Raw genomic sequence first — 18,401 nt, 5'->3', positions numbered from 1 at the left:
TCTTTCCTTTTCTCCTCTTCCTTTTGCTTCTCTTCTTTCCTCAGCTATTTGTAAGGCCTCATCAGACAACCAGTTAGCCTTTTTGCATTTCTTCTTGCAGATGGTTTTGATCACCACCTCCTGTACAGTGTTATGAACCTCTGTTCATAGTTCTTCAGGCACTCTGTCTATCAGATCTAATCCCTTGAATCTATTTCTCACTTCTACTGTATAAGCATAAGGGATTTGATTTAGGTTATACCTGAATGGTCTAGTGGTTTTCCCTACTTTCTTCAATTTAAGTCTGAATTTGGCAATAAGGCATTCATGATCTGAGCCACAGTCAGCTTCCGGTCTTATCTTTGCTGACTGTACTCTTTGTTTTGTTTTTCAGTTGTACTCTTGGGCATTCATCCCAGAGAAATGAAAATCTCTGTTTACAGAAAAACCCATATGGCGACTGTCCATAGCATATTTGTTTGTCATAGCCCCAAACTGGAAACAATCCAAATGTCCTTCAACAGGTGAATAGTTAACCAAACTCTGAGTGATACATACCATGGAGTACTACTCAGAAATAAAAATGAACAAACTACTGATACATGCCACAAGTAAATGAATCTCTGAGGGATTATGCTGAGTGAAAAAAGTCAATCCCAAAAGGTTACATTTTGGATTTTTCCCTTTTTGAACATTTTTGAAATGGCAAAATTTTAGAAATGGTGAACAGATTAGTGGTTGTTGGAGCTGAGGATGGAAGAGGGGTAGTTGTGGTTATAAAAAGCAACAGAACTTCTTGGGGTGTTGGAATGGCTCCGAATCTGACTGTGGTAGTGATACACAAACCTAGGCATATGAAAAAACTGTACAGAGCTAAACACACGTCCAAAAAAAGTGGGGATATCTGAGCAGATCAGTGGGTCGTACCCATGTCAGTGTCCTGACTGTGATATTGTATTATAACTTTGCAAGGTGTTGCCTTTGGGAGAAGTTAGGTAAAGGAATACACAAGGTCTTGTACACAGGATCTCAATAAAAACGTCAGATCTAAAAAATAAATCCTTATTTCTGCCAAAGTCAACCCTGTCAAAAGCTCCTGCGGGGAGGCAGGCTCCTAGGAGCTCCAGGCTGTCTCCTGCCAGGGTCGGCAGTGGAGGTGGGGGAGCAGGGCCCTGCGGGGTGCAGCCTTCATTCTGTCAGGCCAGAGGAGGAGCTGAGAGAATTCTCTGGAACAGCTCCTTCCGGTCAGGCAGCCTCCAGCTTCTTTAGGGGATGAAGAACTTGGCTTACGTCCCGGTTCCTCAGAACCAGTGGAGGTTTGACATTGGTGGTTGGGAGGCAGGAGTGGGGAAGGCTTCCCAAGACAAGCTTGGATGCGTGCGAGTCCATCCCGATGGTGCCCAGCGCATGCGCTTGTCATGTTTATTTCGGATCTGCACTGTGCCATTGGCTCTGGTGTGAGTGTACTGCTCTGGGTGTGGAACGGGGTCCCCGAGATCCCCAGGCTCCCAGTAGGGATTCTCAGAGGTCAAAACTATTTTCACAGTAATACTTAGATGATTGTTAATTACTCTCATCCTCTTATAGGAGTGTACAGTAGAGTTTTTCAGAGGCTTCATGATGTAAAATAGCAACATGTTAAATGCAGAAGCAGGTCTTAGACTCTAGCTGTTTGCTATGAAGCCAAGACAGGGAAAAGACTTAGAAAAATGTAAATGAATGCCACTCTTCTCACTTCTTTGTTTGGGAAAGTAGTTATATCCTTTAAAATATGTTATTTACATGAACACATAATGGGGTTATTATTATTAATTAATTAATTTTAATTGGAGGCTAATTACTTTACAATATTGTAGTGGTTTTTGCCGTACATTGACATGAATCAGCCATGGGTATACATGTGTCCCGCATCCTGAACCCCTCCTCCCAGCTCCCTTCCCATCCCATCCCTCAGGGTTGTCCCGGTGCACCGACTTTGAGTTCCCTGTTTCACGCATAGGACTTGGACTGGTGATCTGTTTCACATATGGTAATATACATGTTTCAGTGCTATTCTCTCAAATCATCCCACCCTCGCCTTCTCCCACAGAGTCCAAAAGTCTGTCCTTTATATCTGTGTCTCTTTTGCTGTCTTACATATAGGGTCACCGTTACCATCTTTCTAAATTCCATATATATGCATTAATATACTGTATTGGTGTTTTTCTTTCTTTTTTTTTTAAATTTTATTTTTTAACTTTACAATATTGTATTGGTTTTGCCATATATCGAAATGAATCTGCCACAGGTATACATGTGTTCCCCATGCTGAACCCTCCTCCCTCCTCCCTCCCCATACCATCCCTCTAGGTCGTCCCAGTGCACCAGCCCCAAGCATCCAGTGTTGTGCCTCGAACCTGGACTGGCGACTTGTTTCATATATGATATTATACGTATTTCAGTGCCATTCTCCCAAATCATCCCACCCTCTCCCTTTCCCACAGAGTCCAAAAGACTGTTCTATACATCAGTGTCTCTTTTGCTCTTTTCGTATACAGGGTTATTGTTACCATCTTTCTAAATTCCATATATATGTGTTAGTATACTGTATTGATGTTTTTCTTTCTGGTTTACTTCACTCTGTATAATAGGCTCCAGTTTCATCCACCTCATTAGAACTGATTCAAATGTATTCTTTTTAATGGCTGAGTAATACTCCATTGTGTATATGTACCACAGCTTTCCTATCCATTCATCTACTGATGGACATCTAGGTTGCTTCCATGTCCTGGCTATTGTAAACAGTGCTGCGATGAACATTGGGGTACACGTGTCTCTTTCAATTCTGGTTTCCTCAGTGTGTATGCCCAGCAGTGGGATTGCTGGATCATAAGGCAGTTCTATTTCCAGTTTTTTAAGGAATCTCCACACTGTTCTCCATAGTGGCTGTACTAGTTTGCATTCCCACCAACAGTGTAAGAGGGTTCCCTTTTCTCCACACCCTCTCCAACATTTATTGCTTGTAGACTTTTGGATCGCAGCCATTCTGACTGGCGTGAAATGATACCTCATTGTGGTTTTGATTTGCATTTCTCTGATAATGAGTGATGTTGAGCATCTTTTCATGTGTTTGTTAGCCATCTGTATGTCTTCTTTGGAGAAATGTCTATTTAGTTCTTTGGCCCATTTTTTGATTGGGTCATTTATTTTTCTGGAATTGAGCTGTAGGTGTTTTTCTTTCTGACTTATTTCACTCTGTATAATAGGCTCCGGTTTCATCCACCTCATTAGAACTGATTCAAATGCATTCTTTTTAATAGCTGAGTAATATTATTTTAAAAAATGATAAGTGTTCAAGAATTTTCTGGTTTTTGTTTTTTTTTTTCATTTTTTAATTGGAGGACATTTGCTTACAATGTTGTGTTGGTTTCTGCCATACATCAACATGAATGAGCCATAGGTGTACATGTGTCCCCTCCCTCTCTTCTCCCACCCCATCCCACCCCTCTGGGTTGTCACAGAGCACTAGATTGAGCTCCCTGAGTTACACCAGCAGCTTCTAACTGGCTGTCTGTTTTACATACGGTAATGCGTATGTTTCAGTGCTACTCTCGATTTGTCTCACCTTCTCCTGCCTCTGCTCAGTTTTAATTTTTAACAGCTTTGAATATTGCTTTAAATTACATACACAAGTGCTTTGGGGTCCTCAATGATTTCTGGGAGGATCAAAGTGTCCTGACACCAAAAAGTTTGTGAACCTTTGAGTTGGAAGGAAGCACTTGATCAGAAATCAGGGGACTTGAGTTCTAGTCAGAACTTTGTTGTGTGACCCTTGCCATGTCATTTAAGCTCTGATATTTCATCTTTTGTAAATGCTAATAATTATCCTGGTCTACACACCTTAAAGAAAGGTAAGGTAATTCTGTGTGAAAGGCTTTGAAAAATAATGTCCTGTTCAAATTTAAGGGAATTTAATAGTTATCCAGCTAAACTGATGTTGGAAGAAAATGTAAAGGATGAGGCTTATGGCATGTTAGTGGACATCCTGCTCAGCTTTTAAATGTCTTCATGTTTGTATTTCCTCCTAACAGTTTCCTTATATATATTTTCTTTTGTTTCTCAGACAACCATTTTACAATTCTTTTGGTCAAGAAGGGATTTATATTCTTAATATCTTAAAGTAGTGCCATAAGGTCAGGTGTTGTGTCTTGTAGAAACCACTTACTGTGTGACTTTAGGTAAGTTACTTAACCTCTCTGCATCTTGGGTTCCTCACTTGTAAAATGCAGCTAATGGTCATTTACTTTCCTGGGCAATTATAGGTCTGAAAAATAACGCCCAGGAGGCACTTTGCCAAGTGCTTGGTTCGTACTAGACCCTCCATAAATGATAGTTGCTACAAAAGTTGCAAGGTTAAATTTAAACCTCTTACTCTGTCTTCCACGAACTTGTTATTAAACTACTTTATTCACAAATTTACTAGTAATTTTTCATTTCATTTGTGGTTTTTTTTTTCTTTTTTTTCTGTTTTGAAGGGCTGTTGAGTGGCCAGACTTCCCCAACAAACGCCAAACTGGAGAAACTGGATTCTCAGCAAGTGCTGCAGCTCTGTCTCCGCTATCAGGACCACCTCCATCAGTGCGCTGAGGCCGTTGCTTTTGATCAGAACGCTTTGGTGAAACGAATCAAAGAGGTAATGGATTGCGAGAAAGTAGCATGGCTGACTCAGTCTCGTGATTCCCTGTACTCCTGAGTCCTCTTCTCCTGGGGTGTAGCACCACTGACCCCACTCTTTTGGGAAGTAGTCATTTTCTGTTTCAGTGTCTTAACATTTGTCCCCATGACTTTGGGAACGTTGTCTTTCCCAGCAGTAAAATGTGGTGATGGAAAAGAGTGGTCTGTGGAGTAGACTCATCTGAAGTTTGAATCCTGGTTCCCCATTTATTTGCTTGGGAAGGTTACCTCCCTTCTCTTGGTCTCAGTTTCCTCATATGAAAAATGGGTCTAATAGTAGTAACCTTCCTGAAGGGCTGCGTGAAGATTAAATTGCTCAGTATGTGTTAACTGTTGTTAGCATGTGTGAAGTCCTGCCATACTAATTTGCTTTGACTGACGCTTCAACTCTTTCCTGTGTGTAGTTTATATTTTGTTTTCTAGTCGAGTATCAGTTCTTTGAGAGCAAAGCATCTGACATCTTCCTCAATTATATTTTTCACTGTGTTAGCAGGAAGAGCTCAGTGATTCTTATTGGTTAGATAAAAACAATTGTGCCTACTTAACCCACAGGGTTTTTGTGAAGAAAGACACAAGATAATTCATGTGAAAGTACTTAGTAAATGAAAGAGTGTGTGGTACGCATGTTAAGTAATTATGAATAACAATAAGTGGATACTTCTTTTAAACATTTTAAATATATCATTGACTGGGCCAGCGCATCACACAGCTCTGGGAGCATCAAGGTATAAGTAAGTATGTTTACAAAAATTTTCAATCAAGAAGGAATTTCTCTTCTGATACCTTGAAGTGATGTCATATAAAGAAAAGGTAAGGAGCTGTAACTTGGAGAAACCACCTATGTGAATGGCATTTCCTGGCATTTAACAAATTAGTCCTGGTCATTGACTCTGGCAGGAGAAGATGGACATGAGGAAACACACAGGGAAAAAGTGGAGAATCACTGCAAATTAATGATCAGTTAGTCATAGAAGTACTACATCCTTGAGATGACGAAGTAGTCGTTAGCTCTACTGATAGATGTAAATGTGCCAATGCCTCCATTATTTTACTATTTACTCTCCATAGAATGTTGTGTGCATATATGCTTTTCTTATGGACTGACGGCTTTTATATGGAAAAGTATTAAATATGACCTTTTTTATTGGTCAGCATGCATGTGGCCTTTTCGATATTAGACTTATTTTACTACATTATGGTCGGCATAACTTGAAGTTCCAAACATGACTATGTATTAGAATCACTTGGATTTTTTTGTTAGTTTTAGTGTTGAATTCTTCTCTCCTCTCCAGTAGGCCTAGCCTGTGGTCTGTGAATCATTATTTTAATAAACTTATTGAATGATACGAACGCGATTCTCCATTACATGGGATTTGGGGACCACTAGTCTAGAGCATTATTTTCCAAGATAAGTTCTGTAAAACTGGTTCCATGCAAAGAAGGTCAGACTTCTTGCATATTTTATTACCATCCTCAGAAAGTCCCAATGCATATTATCTTATTAAAAGTTCTTAGCAATGTTACAGTAAAGAACATAAGCACTTTTCACACTTATTTGATTTCGGAACCCTTATCTTGGGTAGCATCTGTTAGCATCTTATATGAATAGTTTTTTTTTAAAGTTGATCTTTAGCATCTTCACAGTACACATACCCTCTGACTTCTCTCTCCCTCTCTCTCTCAAAACAACAACAGTATTTATTTGGTTGCGTTGGGTCTTAGTTGCATCGTGCAGATCTTCATTCTGGCATGCAGGCTGCTCACTGCAGCATGTGGGCCCAATTGCCCTGCATGATATGGGATTTTAGTACCTTGACCAAGGGTTGAATCTGAGTCTCTTCTATTGGAAGGCAGATTCTTAACCACCGGACCACCAGGGAAGTCCCAGGAGTGGTGTTTTTTAGAGCCTTCTTTGGGAAATGCTTCTGTAGACTTAAGACCTTACCATTTTTGACTGTGTTAGAAATTAACCATGTCATTAGTTTTCAGATTTTAGAATAAATCAACATTTTACTGTTTTCTGTCTTCTTTTTGATAGGGTCCTCTACTCCATACCTGTCACTTCATGGTTTAGGAAAATGTGGTACAGAAAGATTAAGTGACTAGCTCACTGTCAAAGATCTGGGCAAAGTATTTTGTAGGTGATAGTACCGGACAGACAGAGTTCGTTATACCACACTTTCAACTCCAGAGTGGTTTCTTGGGCCCCAGTGAGTGTTAGAATCACCTGGGAATTTTCACTCCAGTAAATGTGGTGGAAAACTTTACACACACACTGAAGTGGACAAATACTGTGGCCTTTCCTGTCCTCGCTGCTACTGCCCTGCCTGGCTGCTACAGGCACCAACTTGTGAAGACCCCTGTTTCATCCACACCCCCACTCACTCCCTTCCACCTCCCCAGCTGGTCTGTTTTGCAGGAAATCTCAGGCATATTATTTCATTCATGAATATTTAAGCATATTTATCTTTAAAAATAGAGGACCCCTTTAAAAAACTGTTTAATTTGAATTACTTTCAGCCTTAGAGAACAGTTAAAAGCATAATTCAGAGGATCCCTTATATGCCTCTCATTATTTTGTCTAAAGCGAGCATCTTACAAAGCCTTAGCACAATGACAAAACCAGGACATTCACATTGGTACAATACCATTAACTAAATGGAGATTTTTTTTTTTAAACCAGTTTTTCCATTGACAAAGACTCCTTTTTGAAAACACAGCCAGAGTGCCATTATCATACTTAAAATATCACCTTCATTCATGCAGTATAGCTGAGATGCTTGTAAGTGACATGTTGATTTCACTCCAAACCAGTTAGATGGAAACTTTTGAAGGGAGGTGGGTGGGGGAGGGAGAAAGCCAGGCCTTGGTGTTCACAAACACGCTCTGGATAATTCTCACAAGTAGCCAGGGTTGAGCACCAGTGCTGTGGAGCGTTCATTAAAGACAGTAAACTAAGTTTAAAATTCTGCGTTTGAGGAGCCCTGGAATTCACTTGGAGCGGTCAGTAGTGGCCAGAATTGTTGCCAAGCAGAGACAGCAGGCCCTGTACGAGCAGTGCCTCGTTAGCTCTCTTAGGGCCAAAGAGGTGAGCACAGTTTGCAGGTTTTCATTGGAGACGTGTCATCTCTCTTGGTGCAAACTCCTGAAACACACGTGTCTGTGTGCACTCACTTCAAACCCCAGGGTTGAAATTAGTCACTTCCAAAGGAATAAAGCAGAGGATGTCGTTTTGATCAAACACCAGCTCGCTTGTATTATTCCAGATGTTTCCTGGAAGTTGGGTTGCAAGTGTAAGGAAGTAACATAATGCTATATGTGTGGAAAAGTCAAGGAACTTAATAACCGTGGAGAATGTGTATTAGTGGAAGTAGAACCTGGATCAGCCAGAAGCCCTGAAAGCTGCAGTGCTTGGGATCACTTCCGTTTGGCTCAGAGGGAAATGTTTCTGTAACCATTGCTGAATCAGATAGAAGAAAACCAAGAAGTTAGCTGGGCTTTCCTATTGCTAAATTTGGATGATGCTCTTGAATAAAAAGTTGATAGGAATTTGTTTTATCAGAGAGGAGTGAAAGCTAGGGGTGTCTTCCTTCACACTAGAGAGTCTTGTCCATTGACCACTAGTTTCCCTAGTAGCTTCAGGATGACCCTCAGCCAGCCAGCCAGCATGGCCGAGCAGCTATTGTCAACTGACCTAGAGTGAGGGGCTTTAAGGGTGATAGAGAAGCGTAATATGGCCCCTGCTCGCTGAGAGCTTCATCTAGGTGAGGGAACGAAGATACACAGAGCAGTAAGATGAAAGATTGGTGCCATCACTGTGGAGCACTCAGTTGTGGTTCACAACCGAAGGCCTGGGAGAGTTCAAGATTCTAATATTCTGGATTGGGTGAGGCTAAAGTCACGTCTTCTAGGAAAACTGGGATTTGGAAAATGAATGGAGAAAGGAGAGTGTTGCCAGCTGTGGGACCAGCTGAGAGTCTCAGAAGACAATTAACTTGGGGCTTCAGAGGGACAGTGGAGAAACTAAACTTGTTCCAGGAAATCTCTCTGGTAAGAAGCAGATGTCAGAACTGGAAGGACCTGAGAGAGCTTCTGGTCCAAGGCCCTCGTTATGCAGATGCAGAAATTGATACTATGGAATTAAAAGTGGATGAAGATCAAATGAGATTTGGGGTTTTTGGTGTTTTTTTTATGGGTAGTATATTAGGCTAGTGGGTTGAGGGTGAAGAGATAGAAGAGAAGAGGTGGTGGATAAAGGATACAAGGTGAATTCTGAGAGTGAGGCCCCTGAGGTAGCAAGAGCCCTGGGGGCATTTGTTTTGAAAGAACAGGGGGAACTAGGCAGGTTTTTAAAAAGAGGGCACCGGGCACAGACCAGTCACACCTGAGGAGCCTGTGTATTTTTTCTGAAGGAGAGGATTTGTTGAGAGTGACTGTTGAGTAGTAGCACAGTTATGAGTCCAGGAGTTATTGCTGCAGGCTCAGCGGAGGTGGAAAGAACTCGGGCCTTGATTTTGTGAGCAGTTCTGTGTGGTGGTTCTAAGTGCGAACTCCAGAGCCTCATTCCCAGGTTCAGACCCTGCCACTGCCTTTAATGAGCTGTGTGACCTCGAGCAAGTTACTTGATTCTTCTTATTTTTAGATTTGGCTGTGCCCAGTTGAGGCATGTCTCTTAGTTGAGACACGTGGTATCTTTAGTTGTTACATGCAAACTCTCAGCTCTGACACGTGCATGAGATCTAGTTCCCCAACCAGGGATGGTTTTCCCCTTGCATTGCGAGTGCGGAATCTTGGCCACTGGACCACCAGGGAAGTCCTGCGACTTGATTCTTCTAAGCCTGTTTCCTCTTCTGTTACATGAGGATAAAAATAGTAGTCTGCCTCAGAAAGGTCTATGCTATGCTACTCTAAGTCACTTCAGTCATGTCCCACTCTGTGCGACCCCATAGACGACAGCCCACCAGGCTCCCCCGTCCCTGGGATTCTCCAGGCAAGAACACTGGAGTGGGCTGCCATTTCCTTCTCCAATGCATGAAAGTGAAAAGTGAAAGTGAAGTCACTCAGTCGTGTCCGACTCTTAGCGACCCCATTGACTGGTAAGGGTTAAATGAGTTACTCTGTGTAAAGTACGGGACCATGTCTGCCATATAATAAACACTGTGGTATTAGCTCTTGTTATTGTTTTGAATAAAAATAATGACTAATAGAAAAAAAAATAACAACAGAAAATAATGACTGAGAGAGAAAAGCCTAACCTTAATGCTCTGAATTGGCCTGTGTGAACTTTCTTGATACCAGCAGCAGCCTAAATATTGACTCATCTTAAGTACTTTCACCAACCTGAGTATCACAAAGAACTACACAGAGGCACGACTCATCATTTTTAACCTAGTCTGCAAGCCCTGCCTGATTTCCTTCATGCCACAGATATGTGCTGTCTGGAGTTTTTGTAGTTAATTTAACTGTTTGTTCTGCTCTGTAAAAAGCAAACTGGTGCCTGTGGAGTGTGGACCATGAGAAATGCAAAGCTGGATGTGGCACGTGAGTGGTCCTCGGCCTCTAAGCTGTGAATGTCTCGCCTCTGATTGTTCCAGTGATTTCTGTTGGTATCTCATCGTTTCTAGTTAAGGACTCAGGTTGGCAGGCAGACACTTTCAGTTTTAGGTCACATCTTCCACTGAAATCGGGGTTACTGAAAGCTAAGGAAGAAAGGAACGTGCATCCTCCTAACGTAAGGGCTTTCCGTAGGGGCCGGGGACGTGGGGAGGGAGGCCAGTGGCAAAGACCTGGAAGGAAGCCCAAGGAAGACACAGTTGAGACAACTGAGCGGCTCACAGTCACCGACCTAGATCTCGTTTCTGCCCCCGCCCGTTGCCGTCAGCGAGGGAATGTGTTCACGGTTTAGAAGCCGCTAGGTTACCTTTGTTACAGTTTCTGTGTGCTTGCTTAAAGGCCTTAAAACTAAATTCATGAGTGATTCTGGTAGCCTCTGTGTGTTTCGTTATCTGTGTTGAAAGCATGCTCCCTTAACATTAATCCAAATGAAGCATTTTCAGATGGACACTTAAGCCACATGATTACGTGGGATTATAAAGACACCCTCAAATTTCTCTAATTCAGCCCTTTCATGGCACACTGAAAACTAAGGGTCCCTGAGTTTATTGGGGGTTTGTCCAAGCTTTCTCTCCGACTTAATAACTAAGACAATAGAAGATGAATCTGATTTCCCATCCTCTTTTTTTGCTTTACCTTAGTACTTACATTCCACTTCCACAGAACCTTATCATTGGGTTTTTATTCCTTTTTCGTGCTGTAGGCTCTCAACTAGTGTTGGAAGAAGTGAGCTCTTGTTCTTGGGCAGGGATTTCTTTCAGTCGACAATACTGTAATGTTTGAGACCCAGCTGGAGCCATTTTCCAAGTATTTGACCTGACTTCCTGTACCATGTTTCCTCCCATGGGGCTGGGGGAGAGGCTGACCAAGGTTAAGTGAGTTTCTCACAGTTTGCAGAGAATCCGTGTTTAAATTGGTGTTAGCATTCACTCTGAGCCCCTTCAGCAAGAAGCCTGCTTTGTGTGAGCGCTGGCCAGGTGAGGATGTTACCCTTTGCCTGCCACCTTGAACCAAATGTCCTCCCAATGACAACACTGTTAGATTCCTGTTGCTGCTTTTAAACATACCCTGGCATTGGTCACTGCTTGCTCGACTTCACATTATAAAATGGGTTTGGCAGCATTGGTTAAAGCTATAAATTTTGACAAGAGCATTGAAATGTTGGGTTTCTTTTTGCTGAAAGGCTGAGGGCGAGGCATTTCTGGAACGTTCCGGGTTTCCTTTCTGTCTGACAGGCTGCCCTGGTGTGAATTTCAGGTTGAGCCCTTGGGACAGAGTTGTGCTCCCTTCTTGTCCTTTGGGCAGCCTTTCTCTCCAGTAAGAAACACAGCTGGTCCCCTGTGTGGCAGGAAATCCAGCTAAGGGATTGGGCACATTCTGGTGTATCTGGCTGTAAGGGACGCCGTACAGCACTTCCTCAGACCTGGCCCCTCACTTCCTCTGCACCAGCGCTGGCCTGCCAAAAGGCAGAAATCCTGGACAAAGGCCCAATCAAGTTTATTATTCGCCTCTTGGAAATGTGGGCCTGTGTGTTTTGGCGAGGCCTGAGCAAAACCCAATTATGAGACTGCTTTGAGATTCCCCTCCATTCAGGCTCTGGATACTGATGTGAAGCATGTGTGAGCAGCAGCCCCGTTTGCCTCCAGGTCAGCTGCCCGAGTCGTGCCCCTGGACAGCCGGCTCGGCCAGCTTTCCTAGTACAGGCCTCACGGGCCAGGCGCAGAGCCCCACTCCACTCTCTTCCCCAGCTCGTTTTCCAGCCTGCGAGGATGGGTGATGTTGGAGGCCCCTCAGCCACCTCTCTCGTGAGGAAAGCCAGAGGAACTGCAGTCTATAAGCCAGCAGGTGAGCAGTATTCCGGGCACATGGTAACGGAATTGGAAGTAGGACCAGGGAAAGACAGTCCTGTCCTGTGCCTCTTTCATGAAGAAAAATAAGGAAGTGTAACACATTATTGGCCAGAGATGTATAAATAGGTCTTTTGTTACCCAAACATTACTGACTGGAGACTTTCAGTCTTCACTTGCAAAATAAATCAGCCACAGGTGTTAGCTTCTGCAAAAATCTCCCGATCAATAATGTGTTAATACATTTGAATGTAGCTGCGATGCTCAGCACATGCCTGGCACATAGTAGACATTTAATAAATGCTTGTTAAATGAACAAGTTAATATATTCTTCACGTGTGTCAATGTCTTTGTCATAGTGACTGATAAGCTTTCTTATTCTGTTACAGAAAATAAAGGTTATGAGGGTTCTGTTAGGTAAATGTCCTGATGGCTCAGTGGGGTAAAGAATCTGCCTGCCAGTGCAGGAGACACGGGAAATGTGAATTCGATCACTGGGTCAGGAAGATCCCCTGGAGGAGGGAGTGGCAGCCTACTCCAGTATTCTTGCCTGGAAAATCCCATGGAGAGACAAGCCTAGAAGGCTACAGTCCAAAGGGTCACAAAGAGACGGACACAACTGAGCGATTAAGCACACAGCCACGCATTAGGTAAATGTAGGCTAGACTGCAGCTATAAATAGACTCAAGAATGTGTAATGGCTCAAATGCTGCTGAAGTTTATTTTTTGCTCGTATTCAGGGTGGATGTTTCTGATTAGCAGGTGACTCCTCCATTGAGTTAGGAATTCAAGGCTCCTCCCGTTTTATGGCCCTGCCATATCCAAAGGCCACATTGCTGATAGCATTCCAGTTGGCAGGAGGGGAAAACAGCGGAGTAGCACAGATGCAGGGTTCTCCTAGATCAGACCTATAAATGTTGCAGGTCACTTTGGCTGGAACTCAGTCACATGGCCACAGCTAACTCCAGAGGAGGCTGGGAAATGTAGTCTGTCGTGTGCCCAGGGTGGTTTGGGGCTACATTTTTAACATCTCATTATCTTGTTTTTTTTTTTCAATTTCTTTCTAGTCTTTTTTTTTTTTTGTAACTTTATTTATTTTTGACTGTGCTAGGTCTTTGTTGCTGTGTGAGCTTTTCTCTAGTTGCAGTGAGCGGGGGCTACTCTTCTTTGCAGTGTGAGGGCTTCTCACTGCAGCGGCTTCTCTTGTTCCAGATCACAGGCTCTAGAGTGCTCGGGCTTAAGTAGCTACAGTTCCTGGGCTCTGGAGCACATGCTTAATAGTTGTGGTGCATGGGCTTAGTTGCTCTGTGGCATGTGGGATCTTCCCAGACCAGGGATTGAACCCGTGTCTCCTGCATTGGTAGGTGGATTCTTTACCACTGAGCTATCAGGGAAGCCCCTCTGTGCCATCTTTGAACTTATAATTCTAAACTGCATCTTCATTCTAACTTTGAGATTCACAGGGGTTGGTGCAAGGCCCCAAGGTCCCAAGTAAATTTCACTTGATTAGGTCCTCCTGTCAGTGAAAATCAAGTGATATTAAGCAAACAGTTAAATCATTAAGTGGAAAAAATTAATACACATTATGTAGTTAATAGGATTTCAGATATGTTAAATCTCTTTTTTCAAAAGATTAGAGGCAAATATGACAGTTAGCCATGGTTGCTAACTTTAGTGATGAGATGACCAGTATTTGCTTTTAGCCTGGTTCGTTTTGTTTTCCTTTTTAATGAATCTCTATCTTGAACGCACATTTTTTTTCCCCCAACTTAGAGTAATTCTCTTCTCTTTTTCTCTTTTATATGAGCCTTATTAGGGTTCTGTCTCCTTGGCTGCTGCTTTTTCACTCACTGAGATAAGAATATGCTTTTCAGAATGTTCTATGCATGTACCTCTCCATGTTCGCTTCGTTTCTGAACTCATTCAGCTCTGGGCCAGGCTCTGCTCCAGGTGGTAAGGATGTATTGCTGAACAAAAGAGACAGACTCCCTTCCTCATAGACCTTAACGTTCCATTGAGGAAACAGATAATAAACAAGATGAAAAAAGTAGTTTTACATATCACATGTAAGAAAAATGCCAAGAATCAAAATAGAAAGCAAGAAAAAGGATTTGAAATGTCAGTGGGGTGTAAATTTTAGGTAGGGTAGGCCCAGAAGGTCTTATTAGAAAAGAACCATTGATATAGTGACCTCTTGGCTAGTACAAAGCAAGCCAGGAGGGCTCTTCCTCACAACTGTCTACACCTAAAAGTTATCACAAGTGTTCCGACCAATGACAGTCACAGTACCTACTCGTTTGCTGTCTCTATTGTTTCTTGGGAGGACACTTCCAGAGCCAAACTCCTTTTAAAAAATCTCTCATTCTTTCAGATCTCAAGGATTCCCAAAGGTTTTCTTGAGGAAGTATCCCTAGAGCTTGAGACAACAGTTAACTTTTTTCTGCTCTTGTTGACAGACTGTATTTTGGTATTGTGAGATTTTTATATTTTTTAATTTATTTTTTAAAATGCTCCATCATTTTATTTTCTTTCGGCCTCGCCATGTGGCACATGGGATCTTAGTTCCCTGACCAGGGATCGAACCCATGTGCCCTGTAGTGGGAGCGCAGAGTCTTAACCACTGGACCACCGGGGTAATCCCGGTATAATGAGATTTTAGATGCCATCCTGGCCTCACTCCCCAGGGCTCATTCTGCACATGAGTAGAGAGCTTGACACTTGTCCATGGATGTATCCAACCATTGCTAGAGCTGCTCTTGCAGAAAATTAAGGCGACAGCCAACTTGTATTCCAGAGCAAATGGGACAGTGAAGATGCAAGCTTTCTGCAGGAATCTAAGGAGCTGTGTAAATGAAAGGATTCTTTTAGTGAGTAAAAGTCATTTCTTTAAAATGCAGTAAGACCACCAATGGAGTTCTTACAGGATGTTACTGTAGAAGAATGAGCGTTAGTGGCATAATTAAAATAGCATTTAGTAGGGATTTATTCCCGCATCATAGCCCAAAGTGAAAGTGAAAGTCGTTTAGTCGAGTCCGACTCTTTGCAGCCCCATGGACTATACAGTCTGTGGAATTCTCTAGGCCAGAATACTGGATTAGATAGCCTTCCCCTTCTCCAGGGGATCTTCCCAACCCAGGGAACAAACCCAGGTCTCCTGCATTGCAGGTGGATTCTTTACCAACTGAGCTATCAGGGAAGCATCCTAGTACACCTCAGCTGTTTTCTTTTTTTTAAATTTTTTTATCAAAATATAGTTGATAACAATGTTGTAGTAATTTCAAGTGTACAGCCAAGTGATTCAGTTATACATACATATACCTACATATATATTCTGTTTCCAATTCTTTTCCCTAATAGGTTATTACAAAATATTGAGTCTAGTCCCTAGTGCTATACAGTATCTATTTTATATATTGTAGTGTGTATATTGAATCACTTAGTTTGGTAACCTCCAGGTCCATCTGTGTTGCTGCAAATGGCATTATTTCAGTCTTTTATCAGCCATTTTCTCCTTCACCCTTGCTGAGACCAAGACTCCCTGCACCACATACCTGCCTTTCCGTCTTGTAATTGCCACACTTGTGTGCCACAGAATCCACTCGCTTTGGGTGTTCCTCTGGTCTCCATTCTTGCTCTATGCCCTCTGTCTGCTCCCTTCTGCTGGACTCTGCTCCCATCTCTGCCCGGTGCATCTCCATCCCCCTCCGGATATGCCAACAGCCTGTCTAAAAACACTCCTGCTCTGCCCGGACAAGGGGTCTCTGCCTCATTTCTCCCCTCGTGCCGAGGAAGTGTTCCCTGCATGAGTCTGTGTAGGGGAGTTGAGGTGTCAATGACATGGGCCTCCGGACTCTGTGCCAGGCGCTCGCATGTCAGGAGAGGTCACCTGGCACAGTGATTAAGAGCACAGACTCTGGTGTCACTTGAGGTCAACTGGATGATTATGTTAGTATAAACTTTATCATCAGCATCATCACTGTCTCATCTTGGGTATCTCTGGTTCTTTCCCCAAGCATAGCATAGAGGATGTTAGGTGTAAAATATTTACCTGCACACTGCCTCCAAAGTCTGTTCTCTAAGTCAGAGAAAGGGTTATATTCATGTCCAATTTGCGTAAGTGAGGGGATGATAGAGCACATTATTAACCCAGTTTTACAGTGGTTGGTTGCCTTAGCTCAGGTTTTAAAATAGTGAATGTGTTGCTTAGGTCATACAAACTTACTTTTATTTCCCTATAATCTTGGACACTGGGAAGGAGAGTCCAGGTTATACTGTGTGCCTGCCAGATTGTCTTCACATCCACCCACTTCCGTCTATTAGCAGGGCTCCTTCGGCCCTTCTCCTAATGTGGGAGTAAGAATCGTAATAGTAAGACCACTGTAATGTCTTTTACGTGTTTACCCTGCGCCGGGTCTAGGGCAGGCATTCGATGTACCTTGTCATAGACTTCTGACAGATACAAACCAGGGTTCAGAGACCTGAAAGGCAAACATTTAAGGGCATGTGGTTGTTAAATGGTGGAGCCGGACACTCAAATCCGAATCTGAAACCCACATGGAAGACTCCACAGCCTTTGCTTTTTCTACTGTCTTTTTCTGTTTCTTTTTTTTTTTTAAGATTTTTTTTTTTAATATGGACTATTTTAAAGTCTGTATTTGTTACACTATTGCTTCTGTCTTATATTGTGGTTTTTTGACCACTAGGCAATGGAATCTTAACTCCCCAACCAGGGATTGAACCCACACCCCCTGCATTGGAAAATGAAGTCTTGACTACTGGATCACCAGGGAAGTCCCTGTCTTTTCTTCTTTATCCAAAGGCTTTTTACTCCCCAACTCCTCTCCTTAATCACACTTAATGCTCTCTTTCCCTGATCCCATATTCCTTTCTAGTATTCTTTCCATGGTTTCATAGCACCCTTTTTTATTTCAAACACAGTCCTTATGGGACGCAGCCACACTTAAGAAAATAACCCTGAAGACCCCACGTATCCATCGCGGAGATGCCAGCTCTGCCGGTTTAAGGCTAACTTTTCCAGGCTCCTGATCAGTCAGTTTTTTGAGAAAGGGGTTTTTACCAATATCTCAGAGGACTGTGGCAGAAATGAAGGCGGACAGAGGGGCGCCGTCGGGGAAGCTGGACAGTGGTTTCGTGCTGCCCCTCTCCCACTCGGGAGGGCTACGGAAAGTGGGGCTTCAATGAGAGAGAAAGCAGAACAGGGACTTCCCAGGGAGGCAGAAGATCCTCTGGGACTGTGGTCCCCAACCTTTTTGGCATCAGGGACTGCTTTTGTGGAAGACAATTTTTCCGTGGACCAGCGGGGCAGGGGAGAGCGAGATGGTTTCAGGGTGATTCAAGTTGATTATGTTTATTATGCCACCGCTGATCTGATAGGAGGTGGAGCCCAGGCAGTAACGTGAGGGATGGAGAGCGGCTGTTAACACAGGTGAAGCTTTGCTGGCTTGCCTGCCTGCCCACTGCTCATCTCCTGCTGTGAGGCCCTGTTTCTAACAGGCCATGGACCAATACCGTTCTGGGGCTCGGGGGTTGGGGACCCCTGTTCTAGGATGTTTATGGCCCTGCACTTTTGTAGAGTCCAGGGAGAGTCTCCCAGTGCGGAGGGAGGAATGGAGTCTCTGCCCTTGAGCTTTGATTTTGACCCTGATGTGTTTCTCTTCCTTTTTGGCTGCCTTTCAGTGTCACTTTCTAGCCCATTTCCAGGGCAGGGCAGCCGGGTGTGGGGTGATCCGCCTGACATTGATGTACTGAGTTTTGAGACCCACCTAAAGGTTTTGAGGTTTCTTCCCTCTCATCCTGCCTGGACATAACACCTCCAAGGGTAAGAAGGCACATGGGAAGTTGGACAAGTCATAAAATCATTACTGGGGCAAAGTGATGCAATTATTCCTGAGATTCCTCTTTTCATTCTCTTAAAGACCCAAATAGAATGGGTTCCTTTGCTGAGACACTTAGATACATTGTTTGAACAAAGGAAGCAGGGTCACTGTGAAATGTCCATTATGTGGTAATCGATGCCATTCAGCCTGTGGTGTAATGAATGGAAACACTGGCCACCGTCTGCCCATTGTTTGTCGCTTGCACAACAGGAAATGGTGACTACTCAGGAGCAGGAGGAGGCTTCTGTGATTCCAGGACACAGAGATGCTTGCCACTGGGAGTGAGACCCTCCTAGCTGCAGGTTGAGGCCACCTGAGCATGTTCCTGTTCCTAACGGACGTGGAGACGCTT

The 18,401-nt window shown here is 43.3% G+C and overlaps 1 protein-coding gene across 2 annotated transcripts in view; it reads left to right on the top strand.

Annotated features, from left to right (window-relative positions):
- The window catches only part of BORCS5 (BLOC-1 related complex subunit 5), a 97,373-nt gene that overhangs the window by 62,947 nt on the left and 16,025 nt on the right, over positions 1 to 18,401 (top strand). For both annotated transcript variants that reach the window (XM_086401978.1, XM_086401977.1), the window contains exon 3: positions 4,494 to 4,651. In XM_086401978.1, coding sequence (XP_086258104.1) covers positions 4,494 to 4,651 — 158 coding nt within the window. The remainder of the gene's footprint in view (positions 1 to 4,493; positions 4,652 to 18,401) is intronic.

Source organism: Bos grunniens, chromosome 5 (assembly GCF_055505025.1).
Source record: "Bos grunniens cultivar Pamir isolate PY7600 chromosome 5, Bosgru_T2T1.0, whole genome shotgun sequence".
Lineage (NCBI taxonomy): Eukaryota > Metazoa > Chordata > Mammalia > Artiodactyla > Bovidae > Bos > Bos grunniens.
The sequence above is the reverse complement of the archived record's forward strand: the minus strand, read 5'-3'. Positions and strand labels throughout refer to the sequence as shown.